The 19,822-nt window shown below is 39.2% G+C and overlaps 1 protein-coding gene and 1 long non-coding RNA gene across 3 annotated transcripts; one reads left to right on the forward strand and one right to left on the reverse strand.

The window, feature by feature from the left end:
* The first annotated feature begins 8,484 nt into the window (after window positions 1–8,484).
* Window positions 8,485–11,717, forward strand: LOC122967293. Of its 2 annotated transcripts, XR_006398580.1 has the most exons (3): window positions 8,485–9,298; window positions 9,417–9,484; window positions 11,192–11,717. It is a non-coding gene; the product is annotated as an uncharacterized LOC122967293 (long non-coding RNA). The 2 variants fall into 2 exon arrangements; XR_006398579.1 differs by having other exon boundaries at window positions 9,417–11,717.
* A 1,540-nt stretch (window positions 11,718–13,257) lies between these two features.
* Window positions 13,258–19,595, reverse strand: LOC122966835 (microtubule-associated serine/threonine-protein kinase 1-like). Its single transcript, XM_044331173.1, has 12 exons — window positions 19,341–19,595; window positions 18,235–18,432; window positions 18,023–18,108; window positions 17,611–17,819; window positions 17,307–17,445; window positions 16,678–16,810; window positions 16,429–16,594; window positions 16,022–16,123; window positions 15,019–15,141; window positions 14,706–14,800; window positions 14,125–14,529; window positions 13,258–14,037 (listed from the first exon to the last, which is right to left on the reverse strand). Exons 1-12 carry the CDS (start codon window positions 19,365–19,367, stop codon window positions 13,258–13,260), a joined length of 2,463 nt encoding a protein of 820 aa, XP_044187108.1. The 5' UTR covers window positions 19,368–19,595.
* Between the last annotated feature and the right edge of the window lie 227 nt (window positions 19,596–19,822).

Raw genomic sequence — 19,822 nt, forward strand, 5'->3', positions numbered from 1 at the left:
ACCAATTTTCGGACATTTTATAGACAAAACAATTCATTGAGGCAGTAATTGGCAAAATAACTGAAAATTTTATGAAATTTATCTATCTTTTTTTTTCAATTGCCAATTTGACGCCCTTGCACAAAAAAAATACTAACACAGGAAAACATGCCCTAGAGAGATTTTTGTTTGATTTTACTGTACTCTAACCACCAAAGATGAATATCAATTTAAATTCTAATACACTCTAAGACCTTGCAGAATTGTTGAGGAGTGAGATAATCAGTTGATTTGCTGCTATCAGTAGTGATTAAGAGCTACCAGGAGTTGATTTTAAAGTCCTTCTAGATATTCTAGTGGAGCAGAAAATGTTGTAAATTCTCAGTATTCACTACACAGCCCAGTCAGATCAAAGCACATGTATTAAAGAAAATATGAACATCGATTGACTCATTAATTCACAATTTGTTGTAAATTGTATTTCATGAACACTATTGCAAGACTTTGTTTATTCAGTGTCTTCTGTTCAAAATGCTAAATCTGGATGCAGGAGTGTGGTTGGTGTGTGTTACAGAGATACATAAACTTAAAGCACCTGCCAATGTTAAGTGAGGCTTTGGACAATAATCCGTTTTTTTCTGTAACATGAGATTTTAAGATTTGTCTAGTTGTTTGAGACACTGTTTGAATGGACAATTCAAATTACATGGAGTTTATATTTTTGTAATCTTATTGTGCCTAAAATGAACAGCTCATACGCTGCAGTTTTCTAAAAAGGTGTGATGGAAATTGGTAACAAACAGCATTTTGTTTTACCAAAAAAGGTTGGCAAACTGAGGAGCTGTGTCTGTACAACATCTATAAAGTGTGTACAAGGATGCAAACATACTTTAAGTGAATTTGAAAATGAAAGTGAGACCCTGTCAGTTTCACAGTGTGGGGGATTAGTTCTACAAAGACAGAGATATGTTGTTGATGGTGTCATAGGGGCCAATTTAGCGATATTTTCATTAAATTGCTCAAATTTATAGTATGTATCATGTTTTAAATTAGTCCAGACTTCAAACAAAGTTGGATCTTATTTCTAAGATCTTTTTGCATTAGTATTGATGTTTTTAAGAAAACCTGTGAGCAGGAACTCTACATGAAATAGAGAACATACAAATAGTTAGTGGAATCCAGGCACTTGAAATCATCAAACCATTTTTCAAACTTTGTTTACCCCTTTAGACACACATCTTTTAATAACTTGCATTTTCACAGAATCACAAACTATTTTTTCCTTCTCCTAGCTCCTAAATTATCAAACATTGCAGTTATTTTGCTGTGACTCTGTGACAAACCCCACTTGAAACACTTTACCTGAAGACCAACATGGTGCTGCTGACACTGTTCCACCACTAAACTAGTGATGAGATTTCTATTTTTACGCTCGACAAACATCACTTTCATTTAAAAAAAACAAACAAACAAAGATGCAGTCCAAAATTAAAATGGTATCAGTCAAATAATTTATAAGTGAGGAGACAGTTATTGTGTCTGAAAATGGAAAAGTTCACATTCAGACTTCAAAGTCACTTCACAAAATCGTGAGTTTGCCCACATTTAGCTACATGATTATTGAACATCTACAGTCCAACAGCTTGTTCTGAACCGTGAATAACGGTTCGCTCATTCAATATTCAAAATAATGAGTATTATGCCAAGTGTGCAAGAGGTGATGTAGGAGAGGAGAGATAAACCAGCTTGCAATAGTATTTGCTGATCTGATTGAAGTAAAAATAAAACAGAGTCAGACACTTTTAATTCTACGAAGACCTCTGGTTGTATTGGAGGGTGAGCAGAGGGGTTGTGATAGCAGCTTCTTTGCATATGACGTCTTAAACCAGCATGTTTTAAACAGCAGGTGTTAGTATATAGGAAGTATTGAGCCAGTCACCACTTGGTAGTGATCGCTATCCCATTTTAATTAAAATTGGCATAGAGATCCACCAGGATAAAGGATTGAGGATTCCAAGGTGGAAGTTAGGGAAAGCTGATTGGGAAGCATTGGAAGCAAAAACTGAGGTCAGTTGTGCAGAGCTACTTACAGAGATGACAACAGATGTGGAGGAGTTCAACCGATTACTTGCATGCATTATTCAGAGAGCAGAAGGAACAATACCAAAGAGTACAGGAAATAGTTGTAGGAAGAGTGTGCCATGGTGGGATAAAAACTGTGGAATTGCTATCAAAAGAAGGAACAGGGAATTTAGGAAACATAAAGCACAGCATGATTTAGAAACTTTGATTCAGCACAAAAGAGTTCAAGCAATAGTCCATATGAACAGCAAAATGCACATACTGGAGACAATACTGCAATAAAAATGGGAGAGAGACACTATTATCAGATGAATGGAATGATTAGAAAAATGAGTGGAGTAAAGAGCAAATATGAAACACAGGTGTTGCTTAAAAATGATAAAACCGCAATCAGCAGTCTGGAAAAGGTAGAACTCTTTCATTTGTGAAGATAAACAGTTTGGAAAACTTATCATCAAGAGCTAGACAGTGTAGGAACCCTTGTTGCACCCTTGTTCAACATCCTGTAGTGATAGGAAAATGGGCCACAACAGGAGAAGATTTGGATCTACCATTTAGTATGTCTGAAGTAAAGAGAGCAATCTTGAATGCAATAGAGACGTCACTGGGGAAAGATAGGATTTGTTATATGTTGGCCCATATGAAAGACAGTACACTTACAGTAGTATTAAGACTGTTTAATTTAATATGGGAAACAGGCAATAGTCCATCTGCTTAGAAACAATCAGTTATAGTACCAATACTCAAAACAGGTAAATATTCGTCAGACCGATCAATCTACAGACTTGTTGCTTTAACTTCACAGTTAGGGAAGACCATGGAGAAAATAGTGACAGAGTAAAAATAGAAAGTAAAAATCTAGTAAAAATCAGTTTTTTGTTTCAAATCAGAAATTAGGAAAAGCCCAAACGAATAAAGAAATTGTTTTGTAGTATTTTCTGATGTAGCATACAACATGCTGTGGAAGGAAGTGCTCCTCATCAAGCTAGATAGACTAGGTGTGGGGGGTAAGATGTATAATTGGATGTTAGATTTCCTGTTTGGGAGAAAAATACAAGTGAGTAATGACATCTTTGACCAAGTAGAACAAAGAATAGGAAAGTCACTGTATGCTGTATGCAAGGTGCAATTGATAAGGTGAAGGAGTGGACACATAAATGTGGATTTAAACTGTCAGAAACAAAAACTCAAGTCATATGCTTTTCTTTACATCATAAGCCAGTATCCCTGAAATTGTATGGACAGGCACTCAAGCAGGTCAGAGAGATGAGATTTCTAGGAGTCATATTTAATAAGAGTCTTACCTGAAGACAGTATATTGAAAACATTGAAAAGTAAATGTAAAAAGGTAAAGTGTAAAAACATTTTGCGATGTCTAACAGGTCAAGAATGGGGAGCAAATGGAAGATGTACAGGGTTCTTATGAGATCAGTTCTGGACTATGGCTGTGTAGCATACATGTCTGCAGCAGAGACAAACTTAAAAAAGCTGGATGTAGAACAAGCTCAGGCCCTTTGAACTTGTAGTGGAGTATTCAAAACATCCCCAGTACCTGCAATGCAGGTAGAGATGGGAGAAATGCGGTCATGGATTAGGAGAGTCAAACTCATGTTGGCACATTGGGTGAATTTGCAAGAACAAAGTGGATCTCATCCCGCTAAAACCATATTGCAGGAGTGTTGGGAGTACAACAACTCTAATTTCAATAGTCTTAGCTGGATAGGAATGATAAAGTGCAAAATCTGGGTATTTGTGACTTCTAACTCAGTCCTAATATCTGTTCCTCCTTGGAAGTTCATCATTCCAACAATAGATGTAAAGTTACTGAAAAAAATCAAAAACAAGCCCAAACTGGCACCAACATAGTGGACAATAGTGCAAAATTATATTAACCAATTATATTGCTTCTGATAGTCCATTAGCACTTGCAAGTATTAAGTCCTCATAAAGACAAGACATCTTGTTTGAAATATTTCATATACTGTACAGAATTCATAACAGAAGTTTGACTGTTTCTTTCCTCTGGATTTCTGACCATGAAGGCATTGAGGGCAATGAAGAAGTTAACATATTAGCCAAGCAATCACTGAAATCACATATAATGGAAATTCTGTTAAGTAAGACTGAGGTAAAACTATTATCAAAGAACATATATACAAAGTCTGGCTCTCTCTCACTCTCCACAAAGCCCAAAACAGCTTGCTCCAAAGTTTTACAGGAAGTAAAACTTCTATTTTTGCCAGCCAAATGTGATTATTCAGCCCACACTTTCCCATTTCAAAATCATGATGTAGGTATGGCACTTTGAAGCCATTTCCCATACTGCACTGCTCATAAAAGTCATTCCAAAATTCTGATAGTGCATCCCTCAAAACACCTCCATCATCCACTGCCTCTCCAAGCAATCCATCTCTGATTGGCTTTTTCCTTCAACATATCCATGGAAGGATGCAATGATGATTCAAAAGACAGTTCCTGAGAGAGAGGCAAGGTATCATGAAGACTGGAGTACTCCAACCCAGAGATGCTTTCTGTGTGGAAAGTTACAATGCCACTATCCTTCAGCCATTCTCAATCAGTGGGCTGTGGCTCACAGGTGGGCCTCAAAGCACCATCTAGTGGGCTGCCGAGGCAGTGGTATTGCTAAATGGTTAAAATGATTTTTTCTGGTAATTTACAAAGTTTACAAAGCTAGTTATTTATATATCTAAATGTGCTCAATAATTCACATAAATAGAAAACATCAAATTAAAATGCATAAGTCATATTTTAATATCACTACACCAATCACGACACATCATTAGGTAGAGACAAATGTGTTCTGCCACTGTTAGCTAGCTAGCTTTCTCTGTGGATCCTGCTTCAGATGACATGGCTTTATCCTTGGAAAATGAACTGATGGAACTATCAGCAGACAGCAGCCTGAAGCTTCAGCTCACACAAGTGGACCTTGCTTCATTCAGGATACTGGCTCAGTCAATATCCTTCTCTGTCAAAACAGGCAATCAAATTTTGGTTGCCTTTCACCACCACCTTTTTATGTGACTCACAAAATCAAAGGCAAGGAACAAAGTGAAAGCAACTTTGAATGCTACTCTGCACGTCAGCCTCTCACCCATCCCACCGTGACTTGATCTCATTATTTCCAAGAAGATAACCCGAGCGTCTCACTGAGTGTAAGCAGAATATTTATTTTGGTCATTACAGCCGACAGTTGCATAACACATATTTACAGCCCAGTTTTTTGCCTTTTTTTCTTTTCTTTTTTTCATTTATTTGGGAAGGTCATCCTCGGAATCAGAAGTGGGCCTTAAGTTACAAAAGGTTGAGAACCCCTGCTCTAAAGCATCCATGTAAAGTAATGTTTCATGTTAAATGAGTGGCGATAGATATCAGGTCTGTCATGTGTCTTTTCACCTTCTTGTGCAGTTGCATCACTATTCTCCTCCTCTAGATTTATGTCCCTGGCAATGTCTCTCTTGGTTGTTAAATAGAAACGAGAGGAAACTTTGCCTTTCATACAGTTCCCCAACTGTAATACTGTCCTCTAATGAATGCTGCTGAAAGTCAATTAAATCGATGTCAAAATCAGTAAGGCTCCCCTCTGCATTTATTTCCACCTGGAAAAAACAACTGCACAGCCTTTTCAATCAAGTTCTGTTTTTACTGTCCCTCTGGACACTCTCTTTTCTGGTTCCCGTACTGTTTTTGGTGCACACCTGCACAAATTCCCCTTCTCTGAAATGCATCCATCCCAAGTCAGTTTTTCTTTGATTCTTCTGAGCAGTCTTTGGAAGGAGTTGATGCTCTCTCTCAGACACATGATCACTTTTGTTTCTTTAGAGCTCTCTTCTAAGTTGCTCAAAGATCTTTGACTTGTAACTGCTGCGTTCTTTTTCCCTCCGTCTGCAGTATCCACAGCCAGTCGATCACCATCGGATGACAGATACTCTCTTGGCTGGTCGTCTGTCATGAGGTGTATGACACTGGAATCAATCTAAAATGAAGAAATATTTCATGAATTTCCTATATTAACTACCTTCTCCTATTCCATTTGCTGTATGTCTTCCTCAAGCACATGCTTAAGTAGTCACTTAGCTCCTCCATCTTGTGACAGTTCAAAAAACCTCTGCACCTCTGTTGAAATCAAAAATCAAAGCTTAAATGTGACCTTAAAGAAATAAAAATCTATAGTTGATTTGACTTTTTCTTTCTTTTTGGTATTCAAGCATTTTCACAGTCAATTTCTTGTTTAAATAAGACAAAACCTTTAACTGTGCTTTAAATTCTTCAACTAAGGAGGAAGAGAGCATTATTTAATATTATTATATTTTCTTTTTCTTTTTTTTTTTTTTTTAAATATTTAAAATAAGTCTCTTGGTTTTCTGATTTTCTAAAGCTGCTCTCTGATATTATCACAAATTCAATACTTTAAAGTGGGTAAGGGGGCATAATCACTCCATTTGATTTTATTGTGAGGCAGCTTATGACAACACAGGATGATTTTTTGTAAAAATTAAAACCGATGGTTAAATATGCCATGAGCAAGTTTATGTACTTAATGCTCTGGATTTATTTTAAACTATATAGCAAAAAGAGATTTGTACAAAACGGTTATTATTTGACCCAACTTATATTAATATTTTATGGTACAATTAGCTATTGTACTATTATGTACTATTGTACTTAGTTATTCTACTATGGAAACAGAGCATTAAATTCTTATAGTATTTTGTTTTTATCACAGCCTTGATACTGCAATGGTGATAAGAGCAATAAAATGAGAATTAAATGGCAACAATTAACTATTATGTGTAATTTTTGTTAATGTTTTATTTGAGTTACTGCTAAATAAATTACTGTCTGTGTAATCAAATATTTCAGTCACACTGTATATTTTAATGCAATACTACAACTAAAAAAAGTTAAAAAGGTTATAGCCACTGAATGCCAGTGAATGCAGCACAGGCGCCTGGTCTGTGGGCCTGTTCACCAAACCCTTTAATATTTCACCAAAGCTCCTAACAGACTAATGCTTCACAATTCTTACAACTGTGACAATAACAAAGATGCAACATCCAAAATATAAGATACAGTGTGATTTGTTGCTTCTGATCTCACTCTCACACAGCACACACACACACACACACATTTTATTTATGTTATTGTCTTGTTATATATGGAACAATTAAAGGAGTCTGGAGTCAAGAGTTTCACTACTGCTGCTCATCCCACAAATGCATGTTCCTTACAAATGTGGCACCATTTAAAAGGGAAATAAACAGGCTTTCCAACGGTATAAAATGTATTGCCAAGAAGCATTGTTACAACAAAGAAATAATCTACCAAAGACAAATTTCCTAAAAAAAAAATTCCAAATTTTTGTGCTATTATAATATTATAGTTGTTCCACATATATCATCTCTGCAGAGAGAAAGTGTGCTTGTAAATCAGCGTCCATGTCAAAGCACTGGTATTTGACGCCCCATGAATGAGAACAACTTGTGCTGTTTCACAGGTGGACCTATTTTGAGAAACTCAGCTGGTATCAACTTTTGCTCATGTCTAGAAGGTGAAGTCTGCTGAGCACTGTTAATAATAGATAACTAACTATTTACTGTATGTAAAATTGTCTTCTTTGATATAGCTGCTATAGACTCCCATTCAAAAATGTTTCAAAACTTTCACGAAATTCAAACACTTTTTATATCTCGGGAATGTAAGGTCCAGTGACCCCCCCAGGAGTTGGTTTCAAGCCCCTATCACTTACTGTTCAGGACTTATGAATTGTAACATAATTTTTGAATGGACACAGAATTTTTAACAGCGACACTTTCTCATAATTCCTGGACTGTAACTGGTACAGCCGCCAAATTTTTTGGGCGAGATTGTCTATCCCCACTGCCAACGTGTGCCAAGTTTGGCGCCCCTAGTGTCTTCCTTTGATATAGCTGTAATAGACTCTCATTTAAAAATGTTTTGAAACTTTCATGAAATTTAAACCTTTTTTATATCTCAGGAACAGAAGGTTGTGGGCATTTGGGACCAAGACCAGCATGTTCGGGGTATATGAACCACCCCCCGCCCCCCACCTAGGAGTTGGTTTCAAGTTGCTATCACTTACTGTTCAGGAGTTATGAATTTTAACATATTTTTTTGAAGGGATACAGAATTTTTAACGGAGACACTTTCTCATAATTCCCAGACCGTAACTGGTACAGCCACCAGATTTGATGTGCATGATTCTCTCTTCCCACTGTCCAAATGTGCCAAGTTTGGCGCCCCTAGTGTCTTCCTTTGATATAGCTGCTATAGACTCCCATTCAAAAACGTTTCGAAACTTTCACGAAATTCAAACACTTTTTATATCTCAGGAACAGAAGGTTGTGGGCATTTGGGACCAAGACCAGCGTGTTCGGGGTATATGAACCACCCCCCGCCCCCCACCTAGGAGTTGGTTTCAAGTTGCTATCACTTACTGTTCAGGAGTTATGAATTTTAACATATTTTTTTGAAGGGATACAGAATTTTTAACGGAGACACTTTCTCATAATTCCCAGACCGTAACTGGTACAGCCACCAGATTTGATGTGCATGATTCTCTCTTCCCACTGTCCATGTGTGCCAAGTTTGGCGCCCCTAGTGTCTTCCTTTGATATAGCTGCTATAGACTCCCATTCAAAAACGTTTCGAAACTTTCACGAAATTCAAACACTTTTTATATCTCGGGAACGGAAGGTCGTAGGCGTCAGGGACAAAGACCAGTGTGTTTGGGGCATAAGTGGAGCAACCGTGGTGGCAGAGGGGGTGGCTGCCCATGGGGGGCCCATGCTGAGGATGTAGCGCGCCACCCCGCAGGTGCAGCAGGAATAGGAGAATTTAACTCTCTTAGCTTCTTCTATTCATTCTCTACGGTAGTTCTTATCACTATGGATGAAATCCCCCCTCCAACCACAATGTGGGTTGCAATGGCAGAGTGGTGCTGTCCGTATTTCTGCTCATTGACTGCAGGAAGTGAAGACTACAGAAGCAGCAATTCAAAGTTCATGACTAACTTCGCTGAAAACTTAATCCAAAAAATGAGATATTTGTGTTTTTTTAAGTTTATGGTGAATGAAACTTGCCAGACAAATTTCCAGCCATCTGAGGCTCATTAAGAGCTATTTGCGTTCGTGCATGAATGAGACCAAACTATCCAACCTCACTTTGCTGTGTCTTGAGCGGGACATAAACACTGGTAAGGACAAAGTGGTTGGCAGGTTTACCACCATGAAGGAGAGGAGGATGTAGTTTTTAAAAGGGACCGTGAAATGTACAAATTTGTTAAATTGTTCGGATTATTTTGATTTATGGAGGCTGGAGAAATACACAAAGGGACTAACGTTACACTAAACTACAGCAGTCTAAGCAGGGACAACAACTGGTGAGTGAAACATCCATAATTAGTCTTTATTAACTTAAATTTTGGTTTTGAAGAAATCAGTCAGAATGTTAGATTTATCTGTTTAACTCCATGCTTACCGCATCTCAGCACCTGTTTCTGTGGTGTTGTAGGCTGTCTATTTTGTATTTGACTGGGCCTTGTATTGTTGTAGACCGCTGTGTCTATTTTATGTTTCTGTTATTCCCGTGTTAGAAAGACATGGTAAGGAGACAGAGCACCCGGCTTGTCGCTATCTATTGGCGGTGGTGCTGAACTATTCGTCAATTGGTGTATGTAGAGCACCACATGCTGAAACATTTGAACGCGGCTGGCAACCTGTTTTCCTTTTTGCTCTTCAGAACAAGCTTGTCTCAAAATGGCTTCACTGTATGTTTCTTTGGACATATAGGCTTGCATGGCTCAATAACAATTTGTGATTATGGGTAGGATATATCAGCTATTTTACAGTTGTGAATTTTAAAATGGCTGTTTTAGAGTGGCCCCTTGAGAATGCCTCGCCCCCTCTGTGCTGAGAGTCTAGCTCTGCCCCTGGTCAGCACTATCTTCCTAAACTGTCAAAAGCAACGAAATAAGCAAGAAATAGAAAGAAAATCCCCAATTCCTAATGCCCACTTACAAAGGTGTCATGCACATTCAACATATTTGAGGATGCATGGTTTAAGAAATTGTTAAATTCTTTTTTTTTTTTTTACAATAAATGTTTTTAATTAGTCTTAATAATATGTTACAAAAGTCATTTTTCTGTATGTTTTTATTCATATTTAACTCTGCCTGCTACACACAGACACTTCTCTCTGTTTAGGCTAAGTGGAGCTCGTAGAGCCACTCAGCTGCAGCTGTGCAAGTCGTGTTCTTGATACATATTGCGGTTGTGTGAACCGCAGCGTGAGCGTATGAATAACCACTCTCATCTCACACCATCAAACAGTGTGACTTGGATGACTTTTTTCATTTCTTAGAGGTTCAGATTTACCTTTTTAAAGTGAATATAGCATCACAGGTTTCAACTATAACCCACAAGTAATTAACATTAGTGTTAACGTGTTGTCCTTTGCTATTATCAGTAGCTAAATTATTGTTTTTGTCAAAACAAATTTGCTAACATTTAAGTTAAGTGTTTTAAGTGAGTTAAAGTACGGGAAAAAGAAATCTTAAACAAGCCTACACATCCTGGACTTTAGCTTTGCAAAGCAAATGTTTATTTCAGGGCTATTGTAATATCTTGTGTTCATGTTGTGGCCTTTATGGAAAAATACTGATTTATTTACTTTTGATTTTATGATGGATCCTATGAAAATGTCTGTTTTCTGTAAAAGAGGCCAACAGTGCAGTGAAGTCTTGATTTAACTGGAGGAAATATGAAGGGAAATCTTTGGTCACAGACTTTACCTGAAATTACTGCTCTTCTGTACACCCTACCATTCAGCAGCAGACGCACTTTTGTTTCAGTGATTTTGTTATTTTGATGAAAGTGTCTGGGAGTTTTCAGTTTTGTAAGAAGTTTTTTTCCCTGACTGAACTTTTTCTGTAGTTTCATTTTCAACACGCTGCAGCTCCGTTACAGGCCGTAGATGATCATGGAGGTCTCTACCCAGTGATGAGGAGAGATTCACAAACTCTTGAAACTTGGTTATTAAACAGTCAGATGACAGTTGTTACACAGCTGCATTTTTTACATCTTTACAGACCAACAACATCAACAGTTACCAACACAGCCGAAGCTCTCTGAGAAGACGAGTAAAAGCTGAGAGAGAGAGATCACCCCTCCAGCAGGAGCCACAGCTTCACATCACTGATATTGTTTTGTTGTGCATTTTATTTTACTGCTTCATTGAGCTGCTGTTGCTGCTCGTACTGTTTAAAACACACACTTGATCAGACTGTTACATTTATCATAACAATTATCATCGTCATCATCATCACACACTCAGCCTAAATTACTGTCTTACTGTTATGTTCAGTTCAAAAAGCTTACAACCGCTGTGTATTTTTTAATTTTTTTTTATTTTTTCAAAGTCAAAGGAAAAGAAAATTAAAAGAAAGAAAATAAAAAGAAAATAAAACAGAACAAAACAAAAACAGAAACAGAAAAAGTGACCTGAAGCAGAACGGACTGGATGAAAAGATGATCTTTAGTACTTTTTCAATTCAATTCTGGGCCAAATCATAACAAAAGAGCAGGTCTAGACTGTACTCTTTAATTTACAGAAACCCAACAATTCCCCCATGAGCAAGCGCTTGGCGACAGCGGCAAGGAAAAACTCCCCTTTAACGGGAAGAAACCTGGAGCAGAACCGGGCTCTAGGTGGGCGGCCATCTGCCTTGACCGGTTGGGTTGAGAGAGAAAGAGGGAGGAAGAGGGGGACAAAGAGAAGCATAATAACAACAATAATAATGATGAAAATAATGGAGACATGACCAGTAATAATAATAGCAATAATACCATCCCTGCACCATCTCCGCAGTCATGGCCCTCGATGTCCACAGCCTGGACTCTGGATTTTCCTGTGAGACAAGAAAGCACCGTGAGACTGTAGGAACCACAAGTAAGTCTGCATTCTGGGAGCTCAGTGTTCTAGTGGGTTAATACGGTACTACGAGCTCTTAAAGACATGATGGTGTCTGACCATTAAGGGCTTTAAACTCTATCCTGGATTTTACAGGAAGCCAGTGCAGAGAAGCTAAAATGGGAGAAACATGATCTCTTTTCCTAGTTTTTGTCAGTAGACGTGCAGCTGCATTCTGGACCAGCTGGACAGTCTTTAGAGACTTGTTAGAGCAGCCTGATAATAAGGAATTACAGTAATCCAGCCTAGAAGTAACAGATGTGTGGACTAGTTTTTCTGCATCGTTTTGAGGACATGTCTTGATCAAAGATAACTTCCTCACGGTGGAGCTGGAGGTCAGAGTAATGTCATCTAGAGCAGCTATATCATTAGATAATGTGTTTCTAAGGTGTTTAGGACCAAGCACAAAAACTTCAGTTTCGTCTGAGTTTAGTAGCAGAAAATTGCAGGTCATCCAGGTCTTTATGTCGTTAAGGCATGCTTGGAGTTTAGTTAACTGATTGAATAAATAGGATTTAAAGCAGCTTAATGCACTTCTTTTAATGCCAATTAAATGTTTCAGTCTCTGTAATAGGATGTGATGGTCAATGGTGTCAAATTCAGCACTAAGATCTAACAAGACAAGTACATACTTTGTGTCCAGCAGCTGGTCTGTGTTTCTCTGCTGCTGCAGCTGCTGTTGCCACGGAGACCACTGGGCTGCAGGTGGGAAACCATCCTATGGAAACGGTGGGGTGATGGTGAAGAGATAGTGTTCTATGGTTTGTCTCCTTAGTTTTCCTGTTCTTCTTCTCCTCCTCCTGCAACTTCCCCCCCCCCATCCTCTCTTCTTCCCCCTCCTCCCCTTCCCCCACCCCATTAAGTTCATAAAACTTGTTGTTGCCCTCATAAACTTCCTCCCACCCTCATACCCCATCCTCCTCCACCTCATCTTCTTGGTTTTCCTGTTTTTCTCCACCTCCTGCAACTCCCCCCCCCCCCCCCCCCCCCCATCTTCTTTTCCTTCCCCTCCTCCCCTTCCCCCACCCCATTAAGTTCATAAAACTTGTTCTTCCTCCCACCCTCATACCCCTTTCTCCTCCACCTCATCTTCTTGGTTTTCCTCTTCTGCTCCTCCTGCAACCTGTTTTTCCTCCTCCTCTCCCTTCTTCTCCTCCTCCTCCTCTTGCATCATCTTCTCTTCTTTCACCTCCCCTTGCCCCTCCATCTCTTCTTCCCCTTCCTCCCCTTCTTTCGTCCTCTCCCTCCCCTCCTCCTCCTCCTCCTCCTCCTCCTCAGTGTGGCTTGGTTTTGTTGAGCAAGTTGCTGCTGCTCCTCTTCCTCATCAACTTTATCCTTGTTTCCCTCCTTTTCGTGAATATTCTCAGAGTCCTCCTCCTCACTGAACTCATCAAACTCATCATTCTCCTCCTCCTCAAAACCTTCATCCCACTTCTCTTCCTCATTAAGTTCATCAAACTTGTTGCTTTCATAAAAATCCTCCAGTTCCTCCTCCTCAAAACCTTCATCCCACTTCTCTTCCTCATTAAGTTCATCAAACTTGTTGCCTTCATAAACATCCTCCACTTCCTCCTCCTCAAAATCTTCATCCCACTTCTCTTCCTCATTAAGTTCATCAAACTTGTTGCCTTCATAAACATCCTCCACTTCCTCCTCCTCAAAATCTTCATCCCACTTCTCTTCCTCATTAAGTTCATCAAACTTGTTGCTTTCATAAAAATCCTCCAGTTCCTCCTCCTCAAAACCTTCATCCCACTTCTCTTCCTCATTAAGTTCATCAAACTTGTTGCTTTCATAAAAATCCTCCAGTTCCTCCTCCTCAAAACCTTCATCCCACTTCTCTTCCTCATTAAGTTCATCAAACTTGTTGCCTTCATAAACATCCTCCACTTCCTCCTCCTCAAAATCTTCATCCCACTTCTCTTCCTCATTAAGTTCATCAAACTTGTTGCCTTCATAAACATCCTCCACTTCCTCCTCCTCTTTGTAATGGCTGTCCTCAAACTCCTCTTCATCATTAGTGTTCTCAAACTCCTCCTCTTCATATCTGTCCTCAAACTCCTCTTCATCACTACTGAACTCCTGCTCTTCCTCAAACTCCTCCTCATCATCAGTAGTGGTCTCAAACTCCTCCTCTTCATCATATCTGTACACAAACTCCACTTCACCACTACTGAACTCCTGCTCTTCCTCAGATGACTCCTCTTCATAATATCTATACTCAAACTCCTCCTCTTCATCAGTAGTGCTCTCAAACTCCTCCTCTTCATTATATATGAACTCAAACTCCACTTCACCACTACTGAACTCCAGCTCTTCCTCAGACGACGACTCTTCATAATAGCCATACTCAGACTCCTCCTCTTCATCGCTGCTGGACTCCTCCCCCTCGCTGAGTCTTGGCAGCAGGCTCTGGTTGAAGGTGGAGATGGACACGTGCATCGGGCTGCCGTAAACCTGAAGTTTCAAAAGAAAAGTATCAAAGTCAACATTTCTCCTTTTTGTTCTGTGCTGTAGATAATTATCCTGTAAGTTGTTTACATGAAGTTTGTATTTCACAGTGAGAAATGGATTTAATGGGTTCAGACAGTCTCAAACAGCAGTGGAGGTTGGCAGCTGGATAAAAACTGTACCTTTCTGAAGCGGAAGGCAACAGAGCAGAAGTCTGGGAGCTCCACAGGTGATTCATCATCGCTATGTTCATCATCGCTGCACAAGTCTGAGCGGGCTGTAGGGATCACAGGAACAACCAACATGTATTAAGTCATGAAAAAAAGGCAGACGTGATATTTATCCTAAGTGAAATTCCCACCAGGCATCACTGAAAAAGCAGGTTGCTACCCAAAAGCAAACTGGAAACCCTCTAATGTTTGTCCATGAGCACTAAAATAGTAAAAGTCTGTCAGACATGAATCTAGGATTGTTAAGGTGTGTGTTGGCACCTACAGTCAAAGTAGCTGGTGTCTTCCTCAGTCTTCAGTTCGGGGACAAATAGAGGCTCCTGACTTAGGAGGTTGTTCCAGTCTAGACCCTGGAAAAATGGATGCGCCTTCACCTCAACGGCTCCTCCTGGAAAACAAGTGAGACAAACAGACATTTACGTTGTATATCGACACATCTTGGGCCTGGCCTAAGAGCTGTACCTGACCCCGTCTCTGGACACTTTTAGTCTTCCCAAAATCAAAAATACGAGAGAAGGAACGGCTTTAATCAGTGTGACTGCTTTAACATGAGCTGTAATCGTTAGCATGTCCAGCTAACTAGCTTACTGCCTACAGTGGTAACCAATCGTTACTTCACGTTATTTCCTAAGGCCAAGGAGCAAATCATTACCTATTGTAAATACATTTTCTGAGGCTACAGGATACTTTAAAAGAAGCCCCGTTCACAATAGCACATCCACTGTGTAGGATTTTCCCACCGTGTGTAAGATAAACTATCACAGTTCTGCATATCGTAGCCACAGACTGAACTTTGGTGGTAGAAAATCATGAGATGCATGTACCACATGTACAACAGTTAATGACAAAATAGCAAAAGTGTCCAACAATGCTGTATTTTTCAATGTTTAGAAATCAATTTGTGTCATTCTTGAATCTGAATCTGAACCAAAACCCCTTATTTCTTCATTCAAGATCCAACTTAATGCAATTTTACTGAAATGTGCTCATTGCCTATGTTTTTGATATATTCTGCTGGCTGACGAAGAGACAAACAGGAATGAAAACAGGAAGGAACTTTGAGGAAGGTAAAGATGTGATGCTAGCTTACAAAATTTTAAAAAACAAATCTATTTGTGCTCAGTCACTGTGGTGGCATTTCATTAGTGCTGTAAGGTACTGTATGTCTGGAAACAACCTGGAGCCCACCAGGTTGTTCTCCCATCAGTTTATCTGTTTCCCATCCTGTCTCTATCCACATCCTCATCATTAGTAAATCTGCCACTAACCTGTACCCAGCCGAATAATAGCGTTCTTTCGCAGGAGAAGGCTGATGAGGTCCTGAGCGTCAGTGGGCGGGGCTTTCTCCCCCTCCGGCCAGCTGATATCGTCTGAGGAAAAAAGCATATCAGTGATTCAATAACAGAATTAAAAACTTTAATTACATCACCACAAAGCCACTGAATGAAAACAATCTTACAAGTTAAGGATTACTATACCAAATCTAAAAGAAACAAAAAATTAAAGCTACATTTTGCAAGATTTTTATGAAAATCACAAAGTAGGATAATGCACATTTTTAATCATCTTTTAAAATAAAGAAAGATTCATTTAGATTTGCTAGCATGACAAATGTGTAGAAAGGGTGGGTGCATGTGATGAAAAGATAACAATGAACTGAAGTAAAGATTCTTACCGTCGACCACCCGGTTAAAGAGGTCACTGTATGTGTCCCCATTAAAAGGAGGTTCACCCACCAGGAACTCATACAAAATGATGCCCAAGGCCCACCAGTCTACAGGCTTTCCATAGCCTCGCTTCAGGATGGTTTCTGGAGCAATGTACATTGCGGTGCCCGCTACCTGAAGGTAGGAATCAGAAAATGATAAATACAACGATCCAGGTTTGAGCTAAAATAAGCACAGAAGAAAGAGAAGAGACTAACCTCTTTGTCAGTGAACTCACGGACGATTCTCTCGACAGGTTCCATTTGGAGGTCTCCTGTCATTTGCACTGGACCGATCTTTGCCAGTCCAAAGTCAGTCATCTTAATATGACCCGTGGAACTGATCAACAAACTACAGTGGAAGAAAGCAGAAAAATATCTCATGTTAGATTTAACACCAACCCCAAAACACGAACCTGAGATTAAGTTTCTGGGAATTCTGCTCCAATCATAGTTAGCAACTGTAACTATGCACGTCAAGTCTGTCAAGTAATGTGCGTTTTAACAAACTAACTAGTTTACAGTCTACTGTTGTATCCAATTGTTACTTCTTCACTGCATTAACTTCCAAAACTAAAGAGCACATCATCAACTAACTACTATGAGCTGTCAGTGTAGCATGATCAGCTCTGCCCTGTCCTGTCTGTAGCTAGTTAGCTACAGACGTTTAAATCTGTCAGTGGCAGTTGTCATTTCAGCCAGTAAAGTTTCAAAACGTATAATAAATCTTAAGTGATTTATCTATGAACAGCGAGCTTGACAGGCAAGAGTAACAAAGAGGACTTTGTTTAGCGAACAGCCAATTAGATGTTGTAAATGTTGTTTAATGGGACAGATTGATGACTCACTTGCTGGGTTTGAGGTCCCTGTGGAGGATGCCGTAACTGTGGATATACTCCAAAGCCATGGTGGTCTCCGCGATGTACATCCTGGCCATATCCACAGGAAAACGTTTCCAGTCTTCTAGCAGGGAGGCACAATCCCCACCTAAAAGGACAGGAGGAGATATAGAGAGGTTAGATACGATGTTTAGGTCCATAGACAATAGAGGAAAGTCAGTTTAAAGCTCATTTATCTGCTCTATCCCTCTCTAAACAAACATAACACTTGTATATGTGAGCATGCACAATCCATCCAAATCAACCTCCTTACCTGCTACATATTCCATCACCATGCGGACGTCCCTCTGTGTGTCAAATGAACAAAACAACGAGACAACGTAGGGACTCTCGGTGAAGGTGAGGATGTCTCGCTCTGCCAACACCTGCCGGATGTCGGATTTTCTGGTGAAGTTCTGCCATTTTATTATTTTCATGGCAAAAGCTTCACCGCTGAGCGTGTGGCGCACAAGGTTTACAGACCTGCACAAGAGGGAAAAGGAAACATGAGCAGCTTCTACTACTGAACATCAGCTCTGATTTGACAAGAAACTGTCCGGGAAGATTCTTAATGTAAGCACAAAAAAATTCTACGGTATGACATCCTCGTTACAGTTTCTTTTCTGCTTTGACTGGACTCTGTAGTGTCCAAAGAGTCGGTTAGAACATAAAGAAGTCTTACTCACCCAAAGCCGCCACAGCTGACCCGCTTGATGGTTTCAAAATCACTCTCTACTGGTTTTCTGAGAGGAGGACTGCAAACTGAGCGGGTCTAAATCAAACATACAAAAGAGACAAAAGCTCTGTAATAAATGAATAAACTAAATACAAAAAGTATGCACTACAAACAAAGGGATGTGTGTGTTTCTTAGAATCAATTTGGGAAAAAAACACCTACCTCATGGAGGAGTTTCTCCAGTTTATTTTGCAGCTGCACTAGGTATTGGAAGCTGACCAGACCATTCTGGACCGTGTCGTCACAGTCCATGGCCAGCTCCACCAGCTGTCTCTGAATGAATCTCAGGGCATAAGTGGCCTGGAGCAGACCACTGTTTGAGAACTGTGCCACTGAGTTCATTTGGGCTGATTTCTGGGACTGAACAAGGATGGAAGACAGAATTCAAAATCATGATTATTATTTCTATTTTAGGCAAGAGTTGAAAGTAAAAGACTGTAAATGAGGACATAAAAGTCATATGATCTAAAGGGTCTACGTAATCAGAAACATCTTGAAATCTTTTCCAACATCAAGTAGTAGCCAGTGCAAAGATGTTCAAATTGGGGACATACTGTATGATCTACCTTCCTTGTTCTTTTTTAACATTTAGAGGCAGTATTTATAATATATAATAACTCAATGTAATATAGTAGTTTATTAAGTCTTGCTGTAGTGTTTTGCCTACTGAATATAAGTTAGTGTTACAAAAACAATTGTGACCCCATTTTTAGATAGAGTCACAGTCTTTGATAGAAGAAAACTGATGCTCAGTAATATATAGGTATGTTTGACAGACTTATACACACACACTAACAGTTAACCTCAGTGTTCAATCAGGTAATCAGTGTTTTGTCCATAATGACTCTCTACAGCAACTGGTTATGGATTTCAGTGTAACACCTGTTACTAACAAAATCGCAGAGGAAGACTCTGACTTTCAACTCAAACTGTGTCCGTGATGCCCCCAAAAATACATATTTTATTTTTATTAAAACTTTTCATCCACAACACATCTCAAATGAGTAACATAAAATAATTCCCACTTTACATGAAAACAGCCAAAACCAGTTTGTGTTAATGCCTAGCTAGTAGCTGGTAGCTAGTAGCTTGCTGCTGATACTGTAGCCTAGCTAAAAATGACCTGTTTGTGCTTTCAGAAGACACCAAGGACAAAATGTTTTTCCCCCCTTTTTTATGAAATATTGAATAATTAAATATATAATTAAATATAAAAATAATAATTAAATTAAAATAAAGCGTTGGTTAAAAAAAAAAGAAATACTTACTGCTGTTAGCTGTTGCTGAGGTCCCATGATACTGAATGTCAACTTGTCAACTTTTTGTTGAAGGTGAAACAGGCAATGCAAGCTGTTAACTGCAGATGCACTGAAAATTCAGTTTTCTAACACTGAACTTTGTTCTTCAACAGAAAGGAACAGTTTATGTCTTTCTTTCGGACGCTACTGGAGCTACTGAAGTCTGACTGTCTTGTGTGAGATCAATCACCGCAATGAAAAGTCTCTCTGTTTACTGAAAGTTCCAACATTCCACATTCCATCGTATTGTGATGCCATAAATATGTCACAAAGATATAGAGCCTTTGATGTGTCATAATGACTGTTCTGAGATGGAACAATATGGCAGCCATCTTACCTCATGGGTCCAGTTTTAAAATGGCTGCAATTGGAACCTATGGTGAAAGAGGCTTATGTTGTCTTTATAATCCTTGTATTTTTCTACCAATACACCAATACTGTTTTTTATTTAA

Source organism: Thunnus albacares, chromosome 17 (genome assembly GCF_914725855.1).
Source record: "Thunnus albacares chromosome 17, fThuAlb1.1, whole genome shotgun sequence".
In the NCBI taxonomy this organism is placed as follows: domain Eukaryota; kingdom Metazoa; phylum Chordata; class Actinopteri; order Scombriformes; family Scombridae; genus Thunnus; species Thunnus albacares.

What these genes read in the sequence shown, in the direction of transcription:
- LOC122966835 (XM_044331173.1), bottom strand. Translation starts at nt 19,367, where the DNA reads ATGGGACCTCAGCAACAGCTAACAGCA. An exon ending in GGTGATGGAATATGTAGCAG is followed by an intron (nt 17,446 to 17,610) that starts GTAAGGAGGTTG and finishes CTGTCCTTTTAG; the next exon opens with GTGGGGATTGTGCCTCCCTG. An exon ending in TATTATTCGGCTGGGTACAG is followed by an intron (nt 15,142 to 16,021) that starts GTTAGTGGCAGA and finishes CTTGTTTTCCAG; the next exon opens with GAGGAGCCGTTGAGGTGAAG.